This window comes from Oncorhynchus mykiss, chromosome 4 (assembly GCF_057628025.1).
Source record: "Oncorhynchus mykiss isolate SJ-2025 chromosome 4, ASM5762802v1, whole genome shotgun sequence".
Lineage (NCBI taxonomy): Eukaryota > Metazoa > Chordata > Actinopteri > Salmoniformes > Salmonidae > Oncorhynchus > Oncorhynchus mykiss.
Genome location: NC_143025.1, coordinates 70,951,120 through 70,978,957, shown reverse-complemented (window position 1 = coordinate 70,978,957; position 27,838 = coordinate 70,951,120). Strand labels below are relative to the sequence as shown.

The window sequence follows — 27,838 nt, the reverse complement described above, 5'->3', positions numbered from 1 at the left end:
TGCTGCAGTGATGGTTGTCCTTCTGGAAGGTTCTGCCATCTCCACAGAGAAACTCAGGAGCTCTGTCAGAGTGACCATCAGGTTCTTGGTCACCTCCCTGACCAAGGCCCTTTTCCCCCATTGCCCAGTTTGGCTAAGCGGCCAATTCTAGGAAGAGTCTTGGTGGTTCCAAACCTCATCCATTTAAGAATGATGGAGGCCACTGTGTTCTTGGGGACCTTTAATGCTGCAGAAATGTTTTGGTACCCTTCCCCAGATCTGTGAATCGACACAATCCTGTCTCGGAGCGACCACCCGGTTACTCAACACTGCATCTTAGAGGGTACTGCCCTGTATACATAACATGGAATCACTGGTCACTTTAATAATGTTTACATACTGCTTTACTCATTTCATATGTACTGTATTCTATTCTACTGTATTTTAGTCAATGCCACTCCGACATTGCTCTTCCTAATATTTATATATTTTTTAAGACATATGTGAATGAGGTATTTCTATTTTCTATTTTTAGTAAATGTGCAAAAAAATATACACTGCTCAAAAAAATAACATCCTAGATCTGAATGAAGGAAATATTCTTATTAAATACCTTTTTCTTTACATAGTTGAATGTGCTGACAACAAAATCACACAAAAATTATCATTGGAAATCAAATTTATCAACCCATGGAGGTCTGGATTTGGAGTCACACTCAAAATTAAAGTGGAAAACCACACTACAGGCTGATCCAACTTTGATGTAATGTCCTTAAAACAAGTCAACATGAGGCTCAGTAGTGTGTGTGGCCTCCACGTGCCTGTATGACCTCCCTACAACGCCTGGGCATGCTCCTGATGAGGTGGCGGATGGTCTCCTGAGGGATCTCCTCCCAGACCTGGACTAAAGCATCCGCCAACTCCTGGACAGTCTGTGGTGCAACGTGGCGTTGGTGGATGGAGTGAGACATGATGTCCCAGATGTGCTCAATTGGATTCAGGTCTGGGGAACTGGCGGGCCAGTCCATAGCATCAATGCCTTCCTGTTGCAGGAACTGCTGACACACTCCAGCCACATGAGGTCTAGCATTGTCTTGCATTAGGAGGAACCCAGGGCCAACGGCACCAGCATATGGTCTCACAAGGTGTTTGAGGATCTCATCTCGGTACCTAATGGCAGTCAGGCTACCTCTGGCGAGCACATGGAGGCTGTGCGGCCCCCCAAAGAAATGCCACCCCACACCAGGACTGACCCACCGCCAAACCGGTCATGCTGGAGGATGTTGCAGGCATCAGAACGTTCTCCAAGGCGTCTCCAGACTGTCACGTCTGTCACATGCGCTCAGTGTGAACCTGCTTTCATCTGTGAAGAGCACAGGGCGCCAGTGGCGAATTTGCCAATCTTGGTATTCTCTGGCAAATGAAAAACGTCCCACATGGTGTTGGGCTGTAAGCACAACCCCTACCTGTGGACGTCGGTCCCTCATACCACCCTCATGGAGTCTGTTTCTGACCGTTTGAGCAGACACATGCACATTTGTGGCCTGCTGGAGGTCATTTTGCAGGCCTCTAGCAGTGCTCCTCCTGCTCCTCCTTGCACAAAGGCGGAGGTAGCGGTCCTGCTGCTGGGTTGTTGCCCTCCTACGGCCTCCTCCACGTCTCCTGATGTACTGGCCTGTCTCCTGGTAGCGCCTCCATGCTCTGGACACTACGCTGACAGACATAGCAAACCTTCTTGCCACAGCTCACATTGATGTGCCATCCTGGATGAGCTGCACTACCTGAGCCACTTGTGTGGGTTGTAGACTCCGTCTCATGCTACCACTAGAGTGAAAGCACCGCAAGCATTCAAGTGACCAAAACATCAGCCAGGAAGCATAGGAACTGAGAAGTGGTCTGTGGTTATCACCTGCAGAACCACTCCTTTATTGGGGGTGTCTTGCTAATTGCCTATAATTTCCACCTGTTGTCTATTCCATTTGCACAACAGCATGTGAAATTTATTGTCAATCAGTGTTGCTGCCTAAGTGGACAGTTTGACTTCACAGAAGTGTGATTGACTTGGAGTTACATTGTGTTGTTTAAGTGTTCCCTTAATTTTTTTGAGCAGTGTATATATACAAAAAAACTGTTTTTCACTTTGTCATTATCGGGTATTGTGTGTAAATTGAGGAAAGAAAATATTTACCTATTTTAGGATAAGGCTATAAGTAACAAAATGTGGAATAATTGAAGTGGTCTGAATAGTTTCAGAATGCACTGTATGCATAATATGGTTCCAAATGGGTTTAACAATAATTTACATGCACATCAAAAAATAGCTGTGTGATGAAGTACGGCCAGGAGCTGTGTTTCTATGGAAACCGCAGCAGGCAGCAGAGGACATCATCACACTGCTTCATAGCGAATACACTGAGTTCCTACAGGACAAGCCACAATACAGCATACCTGCATGCATCTCACCAAGGACAATGAGTCACATTCACTATGAAGGGTGGAAAAGGTCACTTCAACTCAGTGTCAGGCTCTGTTTCAATAATCTGATGATAAGAGTATATTACCTTTAAATCATGATTTACAGTTCAGGATAAAAAATGTGTTCTCTGCAGTGTTTGAGCAAGTTACTTGATGGGAACTGTGACTATAATACTCACTGGTTGTGCTGGAGTATTTAGCCCCGTTGGAGCGTGTGCGGGTGAGGAGCTGCTTCACGGGGGCTCCGACCCCTCTTGTGGCCCCCTGCTTGGCCCCTGTTTCACCCACTGATGTCTTCCTGATAGGCCCAGTTGATTCTGCACTCCTGTTGGAGAAGCCAGGCCGGGTTGTAGGGGTCGTGGTGGAGGACTCGTTGTCACTAGGCGTAGTGAAGGAGCCTGTTCTCTTCCTGGGCATGGCCAAGATGTCCAGTCTGGAGAGGAGCTTCTTCCCATCAGCAGACACCTTGCTGGAGGCACCAATGTGGTCTGAGTTCTGGGACCCCCGGTCTGTCTCAGTTCCCTCGTTGTCAGAAGTCTCTCCCAGACGTGCCCTGCGCAGCATGGATGCCCGGGTGGGCCTTGGTGCTGACAGGCTGTTGGAGCGGATCAGTGCCTGCTGTGCTGCACTCTTGGCGGTCTTCCCATTGTCCTCTTTCTGTAGGGGTGCTATGAGCTTTTTGTTACGGCTGGTGGGGCGGGGACCGGTGTCATGGTCAGAGGCAGTGTCAGGCCAGTGCTGACCAGAACCCTGCTGGCCCTCTGATAGGTCCAGGGAGCCGCGGTTCCCCACGCTGCGCCGCATCTGGAAGCGCTTGGCCTGTTCGGCCTTGCAGCTGGAGTTATCACTGGCTGCCACGTGGCTGCGGCGTTTCTCTGACAGACGCTCGCGGGCCGTGAGCTGGCGGTGGCCCTTCCCCTGGACAGATTGACTGGAGGAAGATCTCTCCTTCTGGAAGCCACCGACGGTCATCCTCTTCTTAGGGCCTGTGGTGACAGGGGTGTTCTTGTTGCTGACCAGGCTGACGGTGCTGGCTGTATCCACATCTGATTCCCCAGACAGAGAGTCGTCCATGTGACTGGAGGAGCCTCCTCTCTTAGAGCTGCGTCCGGAACCTGAGGAAGGGAACGTGACCTCCAGAGAGGAGAGAACAGCGTCTGCTTCTTCCCTGAGGAAGGGCTGTGGGTCCTGGGTCGTCTCTCTCTGCTCAATGTCCCTCAAGGTGGGGTGACTGGAGATGTGTGGGAGCCTCTTGATCTGGACATCATCACTGGGTCGCTCCTTGGTGAAACTCTCCTGCCTGACGAACGAGGAGGACCCCAGGATGTCTTTACTGGGGTCTTTAGAGTCTTTGTCCTGCTGGGAGTGGAGGTTGGGGGCTGAGTTGTTAGGCTTTACGCCCGACCTCCGGGGCTCGTGGCTGCTCAGGTGCCTGATGAGGATGGTGGTGGGGGAGGTTTTGGCAGGGGTGTCTCGCCCCCTCTCAGGCCCCTGAGAAAGAATAGGGCTTCGGGCCAGGTCCGGCTTGCCTGAGCTGCCATCCTCAGACCCAATGTAAAAGGAGGTGGACTTGGTAGACTGAGTCGGAGACAGCTTATCTTGACCCTTATACTGAGGTCCAGTGCCACTCTTCCTCCCCTGGCTCTTCCTGGTCCTCTCCAGCAAAGAGCCATCGTCAGAGCGGCTAGCGTCACTCAGGCTGTCTGGGTCTACATCGTCCTGGACACAAAGACTCTGGGTGTTGTCCTGATGCCGGGGCGTACCACTACTCCTCTCCAGGGTGGGTTCAGGACCTGGGTAGATCAGGATGCTGAGGCTCTCTGGCTTGTCTCTGTCTCCAGGTGGAACCTGGGGAAGCAGCCTCCTGGTCCTACAACTCTGGCTACCCTCTAACTCAGAGTTATCCACGCTGTGGCTAGGTATCAACTGCACATCTAGGAAAGAGAAACATTTTAATTCATGCTTTTTTCTGTTTTCTCACACAAGTTCTGAGCAGAGCGGTCAGTGGTTGCAGATATCTCACCTCCCTCTGCAAATTCCCCTTGAGGTGGAGTAGAGCCCGGTTCTGCATAGCTGTCTGCCAGACTGGCCCAGCGAGAAACCCACTTAGGCCCCTCCTCCTGTGCTGCATTGTTAGCAGACTGCACCTGAAACAGTGGAGGAAACTATATGGGGTTGCATTTTTTTTTTATTTTACCTTTATTTAACTAGGCAAGTCAGTTAAGAACAAATTCTTATTTTCAATAACGGCCTAGGAACAGTGGGTCAACACTGTTCGACAGATTTGTACCTTGTCAGCTCGGGGATTTGAACTTGCAACCTTCCGGTTACTAGTCCAACGCTCTAACCACTAGGCTACCCTGCCACCCTGCATACAACTACACAGAGCACAATGTTGAAGGATAACTATAATTTCAATCTCCTTCCAAGGACAATCCTTACATTGTAAGGAGAGGCACTGTAGAAGCCAAAGGGAGTATCAAGGCAGGACAAATAATTAACGTGCATAGGTTTGGGGTGGAACATGCAAATGTCTTAGATCCCTTATTTCTCCAGTAGCGTAGGACGGTGATGTTACCTGGATGGGGCCTGAGGGGGCCCCACTGAGGGTGGCTGGGTTAAAGCCATGCATAGAAACTGCTGCCATTTGATCCACAGTACTATCGTCACTAGGCCGGAGCATTGCCAGCTCGTCCTTGCCATCATTAATGATGGGTCTATACACTCCGGCACCACTGTACTCTGGTGAGTCGAGGACCCCAAACACCTGTCAGGGAGGGACAGAGCATGCATGAAGTAGGTAGGAGAAGAGATTGGACAATGGGACTTTACAAGGGGAAGAAGGAAGGCTGGGTTGGGAGGGGGTACTGGGTAGGGGGCGGATGTTCAAAGCATGCGTCCGTCAAGGTATTGTCATCAAGGCATTATATGGTTTATTGTAGAATTATACCACTTGTTAGAATCATAGCATTTAATGTCAGAATCCAAAAAGCTACCATACAATAATTACGCGCATGTGAAAAGATCCACCATCAACCCCAAAAAATAATGGTGGTGGCAGAGACTTTAAAAATGAAGAATGGCTACTACAATCTCACCTGGTCGATCATGTTGCGTGCCTCCTCCACCTCTTTGTCCTGGGACTCTGTTTCGATAGTGTATGTGCCGGCATCACTCAGACTGTCCTCTTCCTCGTTTCTCACCACCCTGGAGGCTTTAGGGTCCACTCCACGCAACCCCAGACCCAGGGGCATCTGAGGGGGCAAGGAGTGGGCTGGGGAGGCAGTCTGGACAGGGCTGCGGGAGGGGGGGTGGGAGATGGCTAGGACTGGGGAATGAGGGGCAGGAGTTGGAGAGTAGGAACGTGGCGCAGTGGGTTGCAAGGGGGTGGAGGGATAGGAGACGGAGGAAGGGGGGTCTAAGGGGGACGGAATGTGGGTGCGAGAAGGTGACATCACCATCACCGGGGGAGCGGACATGGGAGGAGGAGACGTCTTATCCCTGGTGGGAGACAAGGCTCTGTGGACTGTATCTTTCATCAGGAACTCTGCTGCAAACTCCTGGGCCAGCTTGGTCTTCTTCCCCACACTGCCAAACGGCTTGATGGTGATGCCAGAGGAGGTGCGAGAGGAAGGCCCAGAACCGGAGGAAGAGGAGGCACTGCCTCCACTCAGGGGCTCCTCCGTCTTCTCTCTCTTCAGGGAGCTAGACCTCTGGGACCCGCCGTGGCCCTGACTCTTCAGAGGAACAGTCACCTGTTGGGTGGGAGGGATGTGGCCGTGCATGGAGTTTGGCCTCTCTCCACCCTTCCTCCGCTCCAGCTTGGCCTTGAGGGCGGAGTAAGAGTCTGCGTGGGCAGGATTGGCCGTGAAGGATTGTGAGCGTTTCTTGCGCGGGTTGTCGTCGAAGAACTCTATGATGAAGGCTTGCTGGGTGAGGGGCTCCTGGGGGCCGGGCTTAGAGGGACCCATGGTGGGGGAGCGAGCCTCAGGCGGGCTTTGAGACAGGGGCCTCTCAGGGGCCACAGGAGAAACTGGGGTCAGTTTGGGAGGGGAAAACTGAGGCTGAGGCTGAAGTAACCTTTGTGACAAAACTGACTGCTGCAACGGAACTGACAGGACTGTTTGGTGTGACTGGACTGACATAACTGACTGCTCAGACTGGATCAATTGGTGTGACTGGACTGTCTGTTGTGTCTGTTGTGACTTGACTAATTGGTATGACAGCACTGTCTGTTGTGACGGTTCCGACAGCTCAGACAGGGAAAGCTTTGACTGGATCGAATGTTGTGACTGGACCCGGTGGTGTGACTTGCTTCGCTTCCCTTTCCCTAAGACCGGGTCCTCAGAATCACTCTGGGTCCCATCGTCATGGTGGTGTCCTAGAAACAGAACCATTCAAACCGCAAATAAGGGACAGGGAACAAATAAACAACCCCTTACAGATTTCTATAATAGATTTATCTAAAAGTACCCCTCTGACCTTTGAGGCTTTTGATGTTGACGGCCTGGTCACTCTTGACACTGTAAACATCCTCACACGTGGGACGTCTCCTCATCATTCTGACATCACTGTGCACCAACCAATCTACCACCTTGCACTCAGCTGACATCACCTCAGTGGGTGTGGTGGCCAGAGTTTTCCCGGACGCCTGCTGCTGCTGCTTCCTCTGGCGTGAGGAGAACTTGGTCACGTGGTCCTTGATCTTGATCTTGCCTGGCGTGCAGTCATCAAACTCTATGGTGAAGGAGGCGTGGCTCTGCACCACAGGGGGACTGGCTGTGGTGGGGGTGGGAGGGGCTTGTGCAGAGGGTGTGTCTGTGTCCTTGGTGGGGATCTCATGGAGCTCTGCCCCCAGGGACTTGGGATGCAGCTGGAACTCCTTGGTAGGGATCTCAAAGTAGCTAGGCTCCCGGTGGTAGGGGAAGATGGACTTGCCCTGATTGTCTCTGTACTCTAACAGGGAGCCATTCACCTCTGGATCTAAGCCTGAACCTTCCTTTGGAATCTCTGGAAACGGATAAAGCACCAATTAGCACCAACAAGCAAATTAAAGGACAACCACAAACCATGTTTTGTTAATCTCTATTCCCTAAAAAGAAACTGGAAACATTTTCACTTGAAATGTTAAGTATTTGAGGGAAAGGACCTCTAGTAACGTGGGACCGACCTGGGTGACCCTCCTCTGGCCTGTGCTGTCCTTTGCCGGCCGCATCCTCCTCCCCCCACCACGAGGGCTGGCCATACAATGGGGTGGGTCGGGAGGTTGGAGCCTCTGAACATGCACGGAAACACACAAACACGCACGCACACGTACGCACGCAAGCACACACACACACACACACACACACACACACACACACACACACACACACACACACACACACACACACACACACACACACACACACACACACACACACACACACACACACACACACACACACACACACACACACACACACACACACACACACACACACACACACACACACACACATGAGAGAGGAGTAATTTTTCAGAACTGCAGCAGTCATCCATCTACTATTGGTCCACTGGGAGTTTAGAGGAAGAATATTCAAGGTTTGTCTTTACCCCACTAGAATACATCAAATCACCAGACTGCAGGAAAATGATAGAATCCATCTCTAAGCTAGATACTATGGGAGCACTGGTAGCAAACCCAAATGAAGATAAAGTATGTTAGATATTACACCCTATGGATCTGTTCTTTCTTCAGTATCAGATTTATTTCATATACCCTATCATCATTCAACCCATGTTTCCACTCAGGGTTTCTTTTTATACCTTTTGAAGCTAATCAAGACAAGTGCTAACATCAGACACGCATAAGGCGTGTTATTTATGACACAGTATTTCATCCAGTGTGTCCAACCCATCCAGTGGAAGTCCTTTAGGCAGTGTTTATTCAGGGTTTTATCTGAGCACAGAGGCTGCCGTAAACAAGGAGATTAACTCTGCGTTGATTTGAGTGTGGATTCAGCTATATTCCAGAGATTTATATGTATGTCATCACAGCATCGCAGGGCAAGCTAAATGTTTTTCAGGGACAACACATCAGCAGGAGAGGGCACAACGCAGCCTATCCTGATAAAGCTGTTGAATCAGCGTCCACTAGTCAATAGGTAATGTTTATGGCTTCTTGGATGAAATGACCCCTCTGGCAGAGAGCTTGACAGGGGTATGCCAGTGTGAATAACATAGAGTAACATAGAGCAAATATCAAGCAGGCCGTAAGTGCTGAACTGTGACTATGGGTGCTGCAGCTGTCACCATGGAGACGTTATATGACCAAATGCAGCCGCCAGAGGGGGAGAGGGTGGCAGAGAGAGGGATGGTGAGGGGGGGAGGGGTGACAAAGAGGTGGAGGGGAACATGTTCTGACTGAAAGAGGTTGAGCTGACGCTGACATCATAGTCAAAGGACAGGGACGTTTTAATTTTCTTTAGAGGAGCAAAGCAAGGCTAAAATACTCATGATCCTCACACACCATACCATTCCAGGTATTAGTGAGTCACAATTGATAAGCAGAATGATCAAACTTATTCAATCTAGGATATTCTGCCAAGTTAAACAGCTGTGTCATTAAGCAGTGGCATGATGAAGCGAAAGCAAGCAAGGTCATGTTTAACGTAGCATGGTGACCCAATTCCCAGAGTTGTCTTGAGCTCAAAGATAATATCAAAGTATGTAGCTATCCAAACAGGTATATCAATATGAGCACTACATGTATCTAGACCCCCCCCCCCTACCCCAGGATGTGATGAGCTTTGTTGAGAGAGAAAAATATACAGAGGGAATATATGGTGGAATAGCATTTAAACAGGTTTGAAGCCTTCACTAACACTTACCTTGAGACAGAGATTTCCTTTCTGTCTTCTCTAGCTTGGACTCCAGGTGCTCAGCCATCTTCCCCTCTGAGGCCTTCAGACCCAACTGCAGCTGGCTGGTGTATTTCTCATGCTGAAACAGTAGGAGGCACAACACAACTCAAGTTGCCAAAGAGAGTAAAGTGAATTGATGGTAGACTAGAACTGTCTGAAAAGCTAGTCCAGGTTAGGGTTTAGTGTTTTATTATAGTTGATGTTAGCATTAGCATAGAAAGCTTACCTTGAGTGCCTCCTCTGGGACTTTGTGTTGGCTCCTTTCTAGGATGTACACATGGGAATGTAAATACTAGGTTAAGGCAATAGCCAATCACATCACAGGCAAACATTTCAATGAAATTCCAACGCTGATGTTTATATAGGTTATTATGCATACATGGCACAAGAATTATGCATTTATGACATGCGTGAGGAAAAAGGATATCATATCCGAAGCGAATGACATCAGACAGTTTGAGGGTGATGTAGGTTTGGTCTGGGATCCTCAGGTCATTCACAAAGGTCTAGAGGGGAACACAACATAGTTGGTTGTTACTGTAAACTGGAGATACTGAATGAAGAATGAAGACAACAGTCTCCATGAGGTACTGGGATAGACACTGTGCACCACTCACCTTCAACAATTAACACAAGAGCAATAGTGTCAGTGGTATTTCAGTCCAGTACAGAAGAGTAACTGTATGGTTAAGGCCAGGGAAACATAGTGGCAAAACCCACTGTACCACATACAGTGCCTTGCGAAAGTATTCGGCCCCCTTGAACTTTGCGACCTTTTGCCACATTTCAGGCTTCAAACATAAAGATATAAAACTGTATTTTTTGTGAAGAATCAACAACAAGTGGGACACAATCATGAAGTGGAACGACATTTAATGGATATTTCAAACTTTTTTAACAAATCAAAAACTGAAAAATTGGGCGTGCAAAATTATTCAGGCCCCTTAAGTGAATACTTTGTAGCGCCACCTTTTGCTGCGATTACAGCTGTAAGTCGCTTGGGGTATGTCTCTATCAGTTTTGCACATCGAGAGACTGACATTTTTTCCCATTCCTCCTTGCAAAACAGCTCGAGCTCAGTGAGGTAGGATGGAGAGCATTTGTGAACAGCAGTTTTCAGTTCTTTCCACAGATTCTCGATTGGATTCAGGTCTGGACTTTGACTCCATCAGGTTTTCTTCCAGAATGGTCCTGTATTTGGCTCCATCCATCTTCCCATCAATTTTAAACATCTTCCCTGTCCCTGCTGAAGAAAAGCAGGCCCAAACCATGATGCTGCCACCACCATGTTTGACAGTGGGGATGGTGTGTTCAGGGTGATGAGCTGTGTTGCTTTTACGCCAAACATAACGTTTTGCATTGTTGCCAAAAAGTTCAATTTTGGTTTCATCTGACCAGAGCACCTTCTTCCACATGTTTGGTGTGTCTCCCAGGTGGCTTGTGGCAAACTTTAAACGACACTTTTTATGGATATCTTTAAGAAATGGCTTTCTTCTTGCCACTCTTCCATAAAGGCCAGATTTGTGCAATATACGACTGATTGTTGTCCTATGGACAGAGTCTCCCACCTCAGCTGTAGATCTCTGCAGTTCATCCAGAGTGATCATGGGCCTCTTGGCTGCATCTCTGATCAGTCTTCTCCTTGTATGAGCTGAAAGTTTAGAGGGACGGCCAGGTCTTGGTAGATTTGCAGTGGTCTGATACTCCTTCCATTTCAATATTATCGCTTGCACAGTGCTCCTTGGGATGTTTAAAGCTTGGGAAATCTTTTTGTATCCAAATGCGGCTTTAAACTTCTTCACAACAGTATCTCGGACCTGCCTGGTGTGTTCCTTGTTCTTCATGATGCTCTCGGCGCTTTTAACGGACCTCTGAGACTATCACAGTGCAGGTGCATTTATACGGAGACTTGATTACACACAGGTGGATTGTATTTATCATCATTAGTCATTTAGGTCAACATTGGATCATTCAGAGGTCCTCACTGAACTTCTGGAGAGAGTTTGCTGCACTGAAAGTAAAGGGGCTGAATAATTTTGCACGCCCAATTTTTCAGTTTTTGATTTGTTAAAAAAGTTTGAAATATCCAATAAATGTCGTTCCACTTCATGATTGTGTCCCACTTGTTGTTGATTCTTCACAAAAAAATACAGTTTTATATCTTTATGTTTGAAGCCTGAAATGTGGCAAAAGGTCGCAAAGTTCAAGGGGGCCGAATACTTTCGCAAGGCACTGTAGAAAGAGAAAACAACTGGAGATGTAATGATGCACATGATGCATGATAGATATTTTTTATTGTCACATACACCAGATGGTTGCAGTGAAGTAGGTTGTTTTACAGGGTCAGTCATAGTGGTACAGCACCCCTGGAGCAAATTTGGGGGGGAAGTGCCTTGCTCAAGGTCACATCAACACATTTTTCACCTTGTTGGCTCGGGTATTCAAACCAGCAACCTTTCGGTTACGGGCCCAACGCTCTAACCACTAGGCTGCCCCAGGTAGTTACAGACAATTAGATACAGGCCCTTAGCCTAACTGTAGCGCAGTGCTAGTTGGACATGATCAATCCAGTCCAGTGAAAGCTACTTGGAATGTTTCCGCCTACTACGGAGGGAAGTCTGCATCAGCAGCAAAACAAACGGCTCTCTGAAATATCTAACAGCTAGCCTCCCGCTCCGAACCAAATGTTTCCCATCTCACAGCACTATCTGGAGGCCTTTACCATTTAAAAGGAAAATATTTCCTTGACTGTTCAGTAAAATGGCCTCAGCAACAACTTTTGGACCGCAGTTGTCATGTTGCATGTACGTAATCATAACAAGCAAAGACACAGCATTTACATCATTACTGCACAGTAGCCTACGTTTCAGCGGACAGAAAATAATAAACTATCTTCAGATAGAAGCTTAACCCTGCTTATTTTAGCTAGCATTAACTTACATATGTCAAAGAGATAAGTGCCATTAAGTGCTTGCTTAAGCTGGTTATCTACGATGCCAGGCTTAGAACTACTTAATAGAATACTGAAACATATAGGGACTTTCTGATATAATTCTGTCTTTGTGTATAGTAAGAGAGGAGAGTCCTTGTACCAAAGACAGAAAGGAATACCATTTCAACTTTTCCCTGCCCCTCCCTCCCGTGGATACTCACTCCATTGAGGCTGCCCAGGTCCTTGACCAGGTGCTCATTTGTAGCAGGGTTGTAGTTGATGACGGCGTGCTGCTTGTCCACACTTCGAGACTGAAAGAGATAAGAGAGAACCATGGATGGTTACTTAAAGAGTAGGTTTACTTCACCTGTACCCTACAATTATAATCTGTTTTCAAATAATGCAATACTACATGAATAAGTACCATTATTACATATATAGGACAGTGACTGGAATTCCTCACAATTACTGATACAATTTGGAAGACTATTTTTAATACTCAGCAATATCTCCATTACTCGTATGAAGTAAGCAACATGTCAACACTGTGTATGATACTCAATACTCTCATGCTTGGAAGTTTATAGGTACAGGTGCATATGTACAATAGTTATTCTGCACTTCATTCAGTCCCTATTGGAACCACTGGAACTGAACCAAGTGCAAACTTGGGCCAAGAAGCTATGTAGCTCAACTACATGTGAGGGAAAGACTTAATTCAACACGAGCTACATTCAATACAGTTCACCATAACACGCCTCATCAAACTAAGCCACGTGGCATCCATTTCACCACACATGATTTATTTTGTTTGTGAGACTTGACTATGCAGAGTTAGAGTACTCTCGCAACCATAGACCCATTTAAGGATAAATAATTCAATTATACCGTACTATGTTAAAGCCTTGTCGCATTCTGTGTCTTTGTCTCAGGAATGTGAGAGATGCATGCCCAACAGGCCTCTACAGAGGTAAGTGAACTGGAGGATGACTCACTAGACATGGCTGGCTTATTTCTTCATTTTTTTTTTTGTATTTGCATTTTTGTAATAGTTTTGCACTTTTAGACACATTAGCATTTCGCTGCACCCGCTTTAACATAAGCTAATCTGTGTACGCTACAAAAACGCTGATTTGATTTACATGTAGATAATGAATGGTATCTCGTGGTATTTGGTGAATTGTATGAATGATGAGGAAAATATACTCTACATTCACATCCTCCTACTAACAATTGTGCCTGAACAGAACGTCCTCATAATGAAAACCGGTGATTACCAGTGACTGAGCTCTCTCGCTCCTATTTACCTACTCCAACATGACACTTCAAACAGGGCCAGCCATACATCGATCTCTTTCATCACAGGACTTTCTGTTGAAATTCATGTCTTTATTCATCCCTCCCTCCATCCCTCCATTATACGGACTCACATGCCAACTGAATGTGAACAACAAAGGTCAGACCCTAGGAGGTGCCTGGCTGTGCAGTGTGCACTAATGCAATGGCAAGCTTTGTCTTGATGGTCACTCATAAAGAGCAGTGTTTCTCAATACATTTCCCACCAACAAACCAAGTTCATGAGTACAGTACTAAACAGTGGGCCAAGTCAGTTGAAAAAGATATCCCTACTATGATGCGTGATAAGCCTAGACAGTGGAAGGAAAAGGGAAATGCTACAATGGGGTCTCTTCCAGGAAGTGAAATGGGTCAGAGACAAACTCAACCACCACATGACAGGAGTCATTCTCCAGACAAGTATGCAGAGAGCTTCGGACAGTGACCTGAAGCATTCTGCCTAGCCAAGTTGCTGGGTTAGTTGCAAAAATCACTGTTAAACACATAGTGATGAAAGACTTAGTGACACTGAAGCCTGATACAATAGACAAAGGATGGTAGTTATGATCCACCTCAGATGGGGGCCCCATAAGACTGAACTAAATACTATATGGCAGTCATGGCACTAAAATGGCTAAGTGTCCACAATAGCAGTCTCTTAAAACTGTATCACAACCGCCCGTGATTGGGAGTCCCATAGGGTGGCGCACAATTGGCCCAGCGTCGTCTGGGTTTGGCCGGCATTGTAAATAAGAATTTGTTCTTAACTGACTTGCCTAGTTAAATAAAATAAAAATGAAATAAAACAGTACCTTTTTGAACACACATTGTATCTGATTTTAATGAATTATAAAATCATGACCAATAATCCAGTTAAATAAAATGGTGTAACTGCACCAGTGTGTCATATATTCAAAACAGTGTTTTGAGCTACACAATAACATCATTGTTGCCAGATGTATGAGGTAGCTTTCACCTCTAAACAAAAAGGGGGGTGATGAATAGTGCTGGCCTCAGTCACAGACACTGCTGTGCCTCGGTAGGTAGGACAAAGGCCGATTATCTGTGGCCAACAATATGGAGGGGGTGTAAATTACACACAACATGGGGAAGAGAAGGCCTTTCTCTGCTACAGAGGGGTCCAGGAGGATGAGAAGACTTTAAGTGCAGGTATGGAGAAAGATATGGATGGCAACAATTTTTCACAATACAAGCTGGGTTTAGATACAAAGAGCAGGTGAGGAAGCATTAGTCCTATAACACAATATTATACTGGGATAGCAACAGGCCCACCATTCGCTGTGTGAGGAAAAAGTCCACCTCAGCTGTTGCTATAGGCAACGGCTGGCCAGATCAGAGGAAGCTGCAGGGCTGACAGCTCTGCATCGTCGGGATCTACAAACTGGTGCCACGGCAACTGCCAGGGACTATATATATATATATATATATATTTTAGATATACTTTGTATCTAAACCCAGCTTGTATTGTGAAAAATTGTTGCCATCCATATCTTTATATAGACTGCTCAAAAAAATAAAGGGAACACTAAAATAACACATCCTAGATCTGAATGAATGAAATGTTCTTATTAAATACTTCTTTCTTTACATAGTTGAATGTGCTGACAACAAAATCACACAAAAATTATCAATGGAAATCAAATTTATCAACCCATGGAGGTCTGGATTTGGAGTCACACTCAAAATCAAAGTGGAAAACCAAACTACAGGCTGATCCAACATTGATGTAATGTCCTTAAAACAAGTCAAAATGAGGCTCAGTAGTGTGTGTGGCCTCCACGTGCCTGCATGCTTCTGATGAGGTGGCGGATGGTCTCCTGAGGGATCTCCTCCCAGACCTGGACTAAAGCATCCGCCAACTCCTGGACAGTCTGTGGTGTAACGTGGCGTTGGTGGATGGAGCGAGACATGATGTCCCAGATGTGCTCAATTGGATTCAGGTCTGGGGAACAGGCGGGCCAGTCCATAGCATCAATACCTTCCTCTTGCAGGAACTGCTGACACACTCCAGCCACATGAGGTCTAGCATTGTCTTGCAGTAGGAGGAACCCAGGATATGGTCTCACAAGGTGTCTGAGGATCTCATCTCGGTACCTAATGGCAGTCAGGCTACCTCTGGCGAGCACATGGAGGGCTGTGCGGCCCCCCAAAGAAATGCCACGACTGACCCACCGCCAAACCGGTCATGCTGGAGGATGTTGCAGGCAGCAGAACGTTCTCCACCGTGTCTCCTGACTGTCACGTCTGTCACATGTGCTCAGTGTGAACCTGCTTTCACAGGGCGCCAGTGGCGAATTTGCCAATCTTGGTGTTCTCTGGCAAATGCCAAACGTCCTGCACGGTGTTGTGCTGTAAGCACAACCCCCACCTGTGGACGTCGGACCCTCATACCACCCTCATGGAGTCTGTTTCTGACCGTTTGAGCAGACACATGCACATTTGTGGCCTGCTGGAGGTCATTTTGCAGGGCTCTGGCAGTGCTCCTCCTTGCACAAAGGCGGAGGTAGCGGTCCTGCTGCTGGGTTGTTGCCCTCCTACGGCCTCCTCCACGTCTCCTGATGTACTGGCCTGTCTCCTGGTAGGGCCTGACAGACACAGCAAACCTTCTTGCCACATCTCGCATTGATGTGCCATCCTGGATGAGCTGCACTACCTGAGCCACTTGTGTGGGTTGTAGACTCTGTCTCATGCTACCGCTAGAGTGAAAGCACCGCCAGCATTCAAAAGTGACCAAAACATCAGCCAGGAAGCATAGGAACTGAGAAGTGGTCTGTGGTCCCCACCTGCAGAACCACTCCTTTATTGGGGGTGTCTTGCTAAATGCCTATAATTTCCACCTGTTGTCTATTCCATTTGCACAACAACATGTGAAATGTATTGTCAATCAGTGTTGCTTCCTAAGTGGACAGTTTGATTTCACAGAAGTGTGATTGACTTGGAGTTACATGGTGTTGTTTAAGTGTTCCCTTTATTTTTTTTGAGCAGTGTATATATATATATATATATATTTATATATATATATATATATAACTTAATATGTATATATATATATATATATATATATATATATACAGTGGGGAGAACAAGTATTTGATATACTGCCGATTTTGCAGGTTTTCCTACTTACAAAGCATGTAGAGGTCTGTAATTTTTTATCATAGGTACACTTCAACTGTGAGAGACATAAAATCACATTGTATGATTTTTAAGTAATTAATTTGCATTTTATTGCATGACATAAGTATTTGATACATCAGAAAAGCAGAACTTAATATTTGGTACAGAAACCTTTGTTTGCAATTACAGAGATCATACGTTTCCTGTAGTTCTTGACCAGGTTTGCACACACTGCAGCAGGGATTTTGGCCCACTCCTCCATACAGACCTTCTCCAGATCCTTCAGGTTTCGGGGCTGTCGCTGGGCAATACGGACTTTCAGCTCCCTCCAAAGATGTTCTATTGGGTTCAGGTCTGGAGACTGGCTAGGCCACTCCAGGACCTTGAGATGCTTCTTACGGAGTCACTCCTTAGTTACCCTGGCTGTGTGTTTTGGGTCGTTGTCATGCTGGAAGACCCAGCCACGACCCATCTTCAATGCTCTTACTGAGGGAAGGAGTTTGTTGGCCAAGATCTCGCGATACATGGCCCCATCCATCCTCCCCTCAATACGGTGCAGTCGTCCTGTCCCCTTTGCAGAAAAGCATCCCCAAAGAATGATGTTTCCACCTCCATGCTTCATGGTTGGGATGGTGTTCTTGGGGTTGTACTCATCCTTCTTCTTCCTCCAAACACGGTGAGTGGAGTTTAGACCAAAAAGCTCTAGTTTTGTCTCATCAGACCACATGACCTTCTCTCATTCCTCCTCTGGATCATCCAGATGGTCATTGGCAAACTTCAGACAGGCCTGGACATGCGCTGGCTTGAGCAGGGGGACCTTGCGTGAGCTGCAGGATTTTAATCCATGACGGCGTAGTGTTACTAATGGTTTTCTTTGAGACTGTGGTCCCAGCTCTTTTCAGGTCATTGACCAGGTCCTGCCGTGTAGTTCTGGGCTGATCCCTCACCTTCCTCATGATCATTGATGCCCCACGAGGTGAGATCTTGCATGGAGCCCCAGACAGAGTGATTGACCGTCATCTTGAACTTCTTCCATTTTCGAATAATTGTGCCAACAGTTGTTGCCTTCTCACCAAGCTGCTTGCCTATTGTCCTGTAGCCCATCCCAGCCTTGTGCAAGGTCTACAATTTTATCCCTGATGTCCTTCACAGCTCTCTGGTCTAGGCCATTGTGGAGAGGTTGGAGTCTGTTTGATTGAGTGTGTGGACAGGTGTCTTTTATACAGGTAACGAGTTCAAACAGGTGCAGATAATACAGGTAATGAATGGAGAACAGGGGGGCTTCTTAAAGAAAAACGAACACGTCTGTGAGAGACGGAATTCTTACTGGTTGGTAGGTGATCAAAAACTTATGTCATGCAATAAAATGCAAATTAATTACTTAAAAATCTCTCACAGTTGAAGTGTACCTATGATAAAAATGACAGACCTCTACATGCTTTGTAAGTAGGAAAACCTGAAAAATAGGCAGTGTATCAAATACTTGTTCTCCCCACTGTATATATATACACTGTGCTCTAATGGCCTCTTTTTCACTGCAGTTCTGGTTCAAGACAACTGGATGACTGGTTAATCTTTCTAAAGGTGTCTTTAGAAAGATTAACCAGAGTGTATCTTTTGTATTGAAATCCAAGTGTTGATTTTTGGAATATCCAGGGCTGAGGCTTTGACTGACAAAAGGCTGACACATATAATAGAAAAGCCAATAAAAAAAGCGTCTAATTCAAAGTCCAGTCGTGTCTTTCACAGTACAGTTGTCTGAGCTATGCAGTGAAATGGGACACCAATCTGGCTATAAATAGCAGTATGTAAATAACACTGTTGCTGTTCCACCCACATATCAATAAGGTAGTGATCTCCAGCCGACAGACAGAGCACTAGCCCTAACCGGACGACAACCAATTTCGACATACAGTACACCATCTCATTAAACATCCCAACATAAGAGTCCTTTGTTGAGAGGCGTATGCTTCCTGATTTCTGTGATGCTTGATGTCCATTTCCCCTTCTTGCTGCCCCTTCCTACAGTATGGTAGTCAATCAGATTGTTCTAAAAAAGGTTTTAGCATAACACAGCCCATGCACCCATTATTTTAGAGGGCCTTCAGAAAGTATTCACACCCCTTATCTTTTTCAAAATTGTGTTTGGTTACAGCCTGAATTTAAAATTAAATTGAGTTTTTTGTATTTTATCACTGGCCTACACACAATACCCCATAATGTCAAAGTGGAATTATGGTTTTTGAAATGTATTAACATTTATTCAAAATTAAAAGCTGAAATGTCTTGAGTCAATAAGTATTGACCCCTTTGTTATGGCAAATTTGAAATATGTTCAGGAGGTAAATTAGGCTTAAAGCTGCAATATGTAACTTTTTGGGCGACACTACCAAATTCACATTGACAAGTGAGTTATAGATCTGTCAGTCTCATTGAAAGCAAGTCTAGGAAGCTGTAGATCTGTTCTATTTGCTATTTCTATGCTTCCTATTCTTAAGTTTTGTTTTTGCATCTTTTACTTTTGGTTTTGTACACCAGCTTAAAACAGCTGAAAATACAATATTTTAGGTTATTGAAAGGATATTTTTTATTTTTTTATTTTACAGCGGTTTAGATGGTACAATGATTCTCTACACTGTATTCTCTATTGTTTGTTTAGTCACATACACTGAAATTAGGCTAACTATTCGAATTTTACCAATCAGGAAATGGCAGAGGTAGTTCTGCATATTGTAGCTTTAACAAGTCACATAAGTTGTATGGACCCACACATACAATTAACGGTAAGGTCCCTTCGTCGAGCAGTGAATTAAAAAAAAACAGATTCAACCACAAAGGGAGGTTTTCCAATGCCTCACAAGAATGGCACCTATTGGTAGATACATTCTTTTTAAAGCAGACATGGAATATTTATTTGAGCATGGTGAAGTTACTAATTAGACTTTGGATGCTGTATCAATAAACCCAGTCACAACAAAGATACAGGCGCCCATCCTAACTCAGTCGCCGAAGAGGAAGGAAACCAACCGTTCAGGAATTTCATCATGAGGCCAATGGTGACTTTAAAATAGTGACAGAGATGAATGGCTCTGATAGTTTTCTCCTATCATTGTAGTTACTCCACAATACTGTACAGAATAAAAATATATAAATATATAAATTAATATTGAAAAATATGTGGCTAAGAAATTAGCTTTTTGTCTTGAATAAAAAGTGTTATGTTTGGGGCAAATCCAATACAACAAATTACTGAGTACCACTTCATATTTTCAAGCATAGCGGTGGCTGCATCATGTTATGGTAATGCTTGTAATTGTTAAGGACTGGAGAGTTTCAGGATAAAAAATAAATGGAATGGAGCTAAGCACAAGAAAAATCCTAGAGGAATCATCACTGGGAGATTAATGGACCTTTCAGCAGGACAATAACCTGAAACACAAGGCCAAATCTACACTGGAAATGCTTACCTAGAAGACAGTGAATATTCCTGAGTGGCCAAGTTACAGTTTTGACTTAAATATACTTGAAAACTATGGCAAGGCCTACAAATGGTTGCCTAGCGATGATCAACAAACAATTTGACAGAGTTTGAAGAATTTTGAAAAGAATAATGGGCAAATGTTGCATAATCCAGGTGTGGATTAGAAACTCTCCAAGAAAGACTCAGAGCTGTTATCGCTGCCAAAGTTGTTTCTACAAAGTATTGACTAAGGGATGTAAATACAGTTAAAGTTGGAAGTTTACAAACACTTAGGTTGGAGTCATTAAAAGTCGTTTTTCAACCATTCCACAAATTTCTTGTTAACAAACTATAGTTTCGGCAAGTTGGTTAGGACATCTACTTTGTCCATGACACAAGTAATTTTTCCAACAATTGTTTACAGACAGATTATTTCACTTATAACTCACTGTCTCACAATTCCAGTGGGTCAGAAGTTTACATACGCTAAGTTGACAGTGCCCTTAACCAGCTTGGAAAATTCCAGAAAATTATGTCATGGCTTTAGAAGCTTCTGATAGGCTAATTGACATAATTTGAGTCAATTGGAGGTGTACCTGTGGATGTATTTCAAGGCCTACCTTCAAACTCAGTGCCTCTTTGCTTGACATCATGGGAAAATCAAAAGAAATCAGCCAAGACCTCAGAAAAAAATTGTGGACCTCCACACCTCCACAGTCTGGTCCATCCTTGGGAACAATTTCCAAACGCTTGAAGGTACCACATTCATCTTTACAAACAATAGTAAGCAAGTATAAACACCATGGGACCAGGCAGCCGTCATACCGCTCAGGAAGGAGACGCGTTCTGTCTCCTAGAGATGAACGTACTTGGGTGCGAAAAGTGCAAATCAATCCCAGAACAACAGCAAAGGACCTTGTGAAGATGCTGGAGGAAACAGGTACAAAAGTATCTATATCCACAGTAAAATGAGTCCTATATCGACATAACCTGAAAGGCCGCTCAGCAAGGAAGAAGCCACTGCTCCAAAACCGCCATAAAAAAGCCAGACTACGGTTTGCAACTGCACATGGGGACAAAGATCATACTTTTTGGAGAAATGTTCTCTAGTCTGATGAAACAAAAATAGAACTGTTTGGCCATAGTGACCATCGTTATGTTTGGAGGAAAAAGGGGGATGCTTGCAAGCTGAAGAACACCATCCCAACCCTGAATCACGGGGGTGGCAGCATTATGTTGTGGGGGTGCTTTGCTGCAGGAGGGACTGGTGCACTTCACAAAATAGATGGCATCAAGAGGTAGGAAAATTATGTCGATATATTGAAGCAACATCTCAAGACATCAGTCAGGAAGCTAAAGCTTGCTCGCAAATGGGTCTTCCAAATGGACAATGACCCTAAGCATACTTACAAAGTTGTGTCAAAATGGCTTAAGGACAACAAAGTCAAGGTATTGGAGTGACCATCACAAAGCCCTGACCTCAATCCCATAGAACATTTGTGGGCAGAACGGAAAAAGCGTGTGCGAGCAAGGAGGCCTACAAACTTGATTCAGTTACACAAGCTCTGTCAGGAGGAATGGGACAAAATTCACCCAACTTATTGTGGGAAGCTTGTGGAAGGCTACCCGAAATGTTTGACCCAAGTTAAATAATTTAAAGGCAATGCTACCAAATACTAATTGAGTTTATGTAAACTTTTGACCCACTAGGAATGTGATGAAAGAATTAAAAGCTGAAATAAATAATTATCTCTACTATTATTCTGATATTTCACATTCTTAAAATAAAGTGGTGATCCTAACTGACCTAAGACAGGGAATTTTTACTAGGATTAAATGTCAGGAATTGTAAAAAACTGAGTTTAAATATATTTGGCTAAGGTGTATGTAAACTTCAGACTTCTACTGTACATATGTAAATGACATATTTCTGTATTTCATTTTCAATATATTTGCTAAAATTTCTGAAGACATGTTTTCACTTTGTCATTATGGAGTATTGTGAGTAGATGAGTGATATCAAAATAAATGTAATCAATTTTTAATTAAGGCTATAACACAACAACATGTTGAATAAATCATGCGGTATGAATCCTGAAGGCACTGCATGTGATGAGGTAAGGGACTGGGTGAATTTGGAGAATTTTAAATTTTTCAAGAACTTTAAATAGCTTTTTGCTGCAATCTAGTGAGATAATCATTATGCCGAATTCTATGTAAAAAAAAAAAAAAATTTAAAAACGATTTTTCTGCCTAGGTTCACTAAGCATACCCAGTTGCCTGTTTACATTTCATTTTAATGAGGGTGTCATTCTGACTTTTGTAAATCACACATCTCAATATTCTACACTAACATTACTAGGATATTATATCCAAATTACAACACAGTACATCATCAATACAGACACATATCATAGCATCATAATTAATACACAAATATAATGATATTATCATAAGGTACTTGATTACATTTAAATCAAGTATTTTTCTGCATATTTAAGCATACCTCTTGAGCTATCTGTATCCAACTGACTGGTGGTTGTTCATTTAAAGAAACTAAATATGCTTCTCTGCTAAAATCGGGTTCAAAGATTGAAAGGAATGTGAGTCTTATTTAGTACATTTAGTAATTACTTCCTTTTCTATAGTCTAGCAACCTTGCCAGATAGTTAGACAAACTACTCTAAATTGATTGATAGCCTGAAATGGCTTGGTAGCTAATTATGAGGTTGGGAGATTGGGAACCTATCTAGCTGGCTAGCTAAAGCCATCTTCATAAAATGGCTAGATGGCTAGTATCTAGCAAACAAACATTTTTGTTTTATTTATTTATCAAGAAGGAATGAATAGACTACATAGCTTGATATAATTAATGAACAAAAATACCTCCTGTGACTCCTGCCCATTACAGGCAGCTAAAATGTAAATCAAACGCTGTGTGTCACTCTACACTCTCTCTTCTCCTCCACTGACAACACTGCACGTACTAGAGTATCTAGCATCCTGCCTTACTAGGGAGAATATGTGGGATACTCTTTGCCTGGTCCAGTCAGTGCTACCTCCACAAAATACTGCAGACAGATCTTTTGATTAATAATTATGATAAAACATGGGCTTGAAAATTAAATGGATCGAGAAACACTGGTCTATGCTACTGCACTGTACAAACACAAGCACAGGTCAAAGATTGTTTTTCCTCCAGACAGCAAACTTTGACATGATGGGATAATAACTGAGCATGCATTCTGAGGGAGAATAGCTAGAGACATCTTCTGACTTTTGAGTAATTTGTTGTCTTTCATGCTACACAGAGGAAAGAGACAGTGGCTGAGGAGGGCTAAAGAGGGTTGTCTGACTGGGTGGACTACTCACTGTTCAAAGGGCACAACTACCAGAAGCCTTATCTACTGCCCTGCTTTACTTCAGCCACAGACATCATCTCTGAATGATCTTAGTAGTCACCATGTTTTACACACAGAGCTCTCCTCTTCCTCATGAAGAAGAGGACTACAGAGAATGCAATACCAGCAGACAATGTTGTCTCTAGTTATCTGTGCCTGAGGATGAAAGTATGCATTTGATTAGAGTAACATAAACATCAAGCCTTTAAGGAGGTCTTCAGTTTAGGGCAGGGTCACAGGTGATCTACCTGCAGCATGAATTCACAGTCCTCCCGGCCCACAAAGATCATCTCCCGTGGGAGGCGGTGGCGGGTGCCAGAGCTGCTGACCAGGAACCATGATGTCACGCTCATCTTTACAGGCCCCCTAGGAAACCCCTTTGCATCCTGGGACACACAGGGGACAAATAAAGTAAGTCAGAGTAGGACACATGGAATGTACAGTATGGTATACATTCAGGGAGGTGGCCATAACCACAGACCAATTGTCCCTTAAAATATGTTAAAACTTTTTTCCATCATAAAATGGATACACTAGACAGATTTATCATTACATATACATTTTGTGGCACATATTGAATCTTTACATTTATTGTTCCATTGTTTTGGTGGTAACACACACAGTGCTGCACACTGCCAAGCCTTGTAGATACCGCTACATCAGCAAATACAGTTCAACGATGGCTAGAGCATTTCAGAGCACTTCATCCACTCAACAAACAAACAATAAATTGCTGATTTCAATGCCTTTTCTGTCAATATACATTGTACATCCATCAGCTCGCTGTAGGCCTAGCTAGCTATGTATATATATATGAGGGAGCAGGACGTCAATTGATTGACCTGTTATTTGACTTCACTGGCTCACAAAACATTCCCAAAATGCTATGCAGCAGGATGCTGATTCACAGGAAATGACATGAGAAAGGGTGGTGGTATTGGTATCATTGAAAAATCAATGGCAGATATGCTTGGGTGGAAACATGACTGTGAGCCTATTTTTAAATGACACCATAATTAATAATTTGGTGAGCATGATCAGTAACTACTGTCTGTGTGCCCTTTGTATTGGTTCAATGTCACCAACAGAAAACGGTACTGTAGCTAGGGCTGTGGTGAAGGCAAGCCCACAGCCCCCTGGGTAGAAGTCAGATCTGATATGACACAGGGCGCTGTGGTACTGGTGCCAAGGGATGTGAAACTGAGAGGGGCCAAGATGCTACATGTTGTATCAAAAACACTCAAACCACACCCTTGACCAGGGATGGCCAGTCCTCTCCTGGAGAGCTACTGGGTGTTCAGGCTTTTGTTCCAGCCCTGTTCTAACACACCTGATTCCACTCATCAGCTGCTCATCAGGACCTTGATTAGCTGAATCAGGTGTGTTAGATCAGGGGTGTTAATACTGCTAGTAGGAGATCGCAATACCGCACAGCCATTTCACTGAGGAATAAATGGGGCTTTGATAGCAGCAAACAGCATCAGATGCCTTGTAAACTTAATGAGAGCCTACAGTATGTCCAGCAATGGACAGATATGGTGTTGCTCTGACACCAAGACAAAGATACTGTAGGCCCTAAAGACACCCAAAACAATATATAGTGTATATATACAAAATAACAATGTAGGCCTATATGGTGATAAGTAAGCTATTATTAGTATGTTATAAGCTTTATCCTATTGACTAGCACATGTTAGGCCTATCTCAAATGGGAACAATAAAACATATTTGTAAGTAAATATATTATATTTAATATTTCATACTTAATTTATAAACTATTATTATTCATAAACACATTTTATTCATTATTCATATTGAGAATACGAATCCCATCAATTTTCACATTCCATTACAGGCCAGTGTCAGCTGGTAATAGGGTGCACGTGATTCAACACGTTCGTCTGTAGGCCCTACTTGAAACATACAGGCTACTTGAATCACCGTCCGTCCCGGTTACATTCAAGCTCAACCTAAATGTGTTCTTGAGGCGACCCGTTTATCCAATACGAAGGACAGTGAAAATTCAATCCAAAGCATTTAATTTGAGAAATAACTCGATCAGATAGCGCAGCTGTGGTCCCAAATGCATCAGGGATCAGGGAGAAGCCGAGACGACTGGATGATAATGATGATGCTATGTCTGGTTTATATGCCTAGCCCTATTCCTATTTCACATAGGCTACTACGATACACTGTATTGATATTTACACATCCTATATAGGGCGCTATAGCATAATATAAGCAGAGGGTGTCACTGTCGGAAATACCATGGACAGAATGCTTGGATACAATGTAACATTAAAAATGCGTGTTAAACGCCAATACTAGTCTGTAGCAGGCTGCTGGCCCATTCATTGAAGCACGGACGAGCTAGATCTTTCTCCTTTTAACCCTAAATATATCCGCGCCGACCACACCAAAGATAGGCCTTGGCTACTGGCATCATAAACCAACGTAATTTTCTACTACAGAAATCCTTGCCCAGTCATGCGACCTACCTACAATATTCCAGATGCTGCTCCACACCAGAAAGCAACAAACGATGTCACCACCAAATAGACAGCAACAGCCTTGGCGCAATCCCTTGACAGTTTGTGGTCAAATGTGGCTTGAAATCATTGTCGTAACGCGGGTCCAGGTGAATAACATGCGAACTTCGGGTGGGGATATTGATGCTGCTGTTATGGCATTTCTGTCTGTGACGGAGAGTCGCCGACCGTGGACCAGCGCCGCCTCCAAGCTCTCGGCAGGTTGTTGACGCAACACCACCAGATGCGAATATCAAACGCTGCTTAATCGGGTGGTGCACCTGCTGTAAAGAAGGCCAAATACAGGAATTTAGCTATGTCTATCTCAAATAAAGATTATCAAGCGATGTCAAACGAAAATTTGTTGAGGATTCCTGTGAAAATAGCATTGCATATAGAAAATATATTTTTATTTTTTATTATTCAAGTGAGGGACATTGGTCACTTTCTGTGATGTCGTCAAGTCTTTTGTTTCCTTTATAATACATTAATATTGTAGTGTAGACTAACAGCAAATTTGGAGATGCTGACATGATTTCAAATGTTGCACGTGTTATTATTACGGATATTGACTGCACGTAGGCCAAAAGGGTATGCTTTCTCATCCCATCCAAACTGTCAGGTTAGGCTAGGCTACATGTCTTTACCACGCCCTGTTGGGTGGCCTGTAAATCCACGCGCCCGTATTTATGTAGTAGCCAACAGTCGGCTATTCATTCGATGTGGTTGCTGAAAGCAAATCACAACTTTAGAAACTGTTCATAGTTATTATTTTTCCGCTGTAACCTCTAGCGCAAAAATCCGTAAGAACTACCAACATCAAAACAACATTAATGCGTGTTGTTTTGATGCTGCTGCACGCATTAATGTTGTTTCGATGCTGCATGCATTAATGTTGTTTTGATGTTGGTAGTTCATATGGCACTGGTCTAGTTGCTTGAAAAAACAACAACTTTTGATTATATTACTTATAGTTTTCACACTACAATCATATTTACATAAATCCCAATGCATTTCAGGGGTCATAGACGAATGGGAAAGAAATCTGGAATAAGCTAGAAAATACCATTCCATTTAATATAGAAACGCTAAAACGTGCAGACCGGTCTGGAATAGTGTGCTTGTATACAGCTTTTTGATACCATTTAAATACTTTTTGAACTAGAATTGTTTTAAATCTGCATAAAACTCCATAGGCTTTAATGAAAATTATTTGAATTCACCACTTGAAACGTTAAAGCTACAAAGGATAGTTGCTATTTACATTTGCATAAAAGCCCCATGGACCTTAAAGGCCAAATTTGGATTCACCACTAATTTTTATCTATTTCAGCAGAATGACTCAGAACTTCCTACTTTATAACCCATAAAGCTTGCTGTATCCCCTTTAATTTCAATGGTGGAATGCAGGCTTCAACATTCTAAACTGAAACCATTGAGACTGTTCAAACAAAAACATTTTTGAGAGCTTAAAAACACATGCTTATGATGATATAGTACTCACTCTTGCTAACTATACTAGTCCACTATAATAACTCCACACCTAAAAACCACCCCAAAATAGGTCACTATAACACAGCCTATGAAAACCCTTTTACAGCCATAAATACTTAAAGACTAGCAAGCACACCACATTTACTTCAGTAAAAATCATTTTCTAGTTGGTGTAATTTCTGTTCATGGTC

The 27,838-nt window shown here is 44.0% G+C and overlaps 1 protein-coding gene across 2 annotated transcripts in view; it reads right to left on the bottom strand.

The window, feature by feature from the left end:
* The window catches only part of LOC110522307 (centrosomal protein of 170 kDa protein B), a 32,407-nt gene extending 5,999 nt beyond the window's left edge, over positions 1-26,408 (bottom strand). For both annotated transcript variants that reach the window (XM_036975888.2, XM_036975889.2), the window contains exons 1-12: positions 26,124-26,408; positions 23,874-24,011; positions 12,513-12,602; positions 9,787-9,865; positions 9,586-9,644; positions 9,327-9,438; positions 7,625-7,729; positions 6,937-7,464; positions 5,553-6,835; positions 5,033-5,221; positions 4,478-4,601; positions 2,634-4,388 (exon numbers count right to left, since the gene is read on the bottom strand). In XM_036975888.2, the coding sequence (XP_036831783.2) occupies positions 2,634-4,388; positions 4,478-4,601; positions 5,033-5,221; positions 5,553-6,835; positions 6,937-7,464; positions 7,625-7,729; positions 9,327-9,438; positions 9,586-9,644; positions 9,787-9,865; positions 12,513-12,602; positions 23,874-23,978 (4,429 nt within the window). In that variant the 5' untranslated portion in view covers positions 23,979-24,011; positions 26,124-26,408. The remainder of the gene's footprint in view (positions 1-2,633; positions 4,389-4,477; positions 4,602-5,032; positions 5,222-5,552; positions 6,836-6,936; positions 7,465-7,624; positions 7,730-9,326; positions 9,439-9,585; positions 9,645-9,786; positions 9,866-12,512; positions 12,603-23,873; positions 24,012-26,123) is intronic.
* Between the last annotated feature and the right edge of the window lie 1,430 nt (positions 26,409-27,838).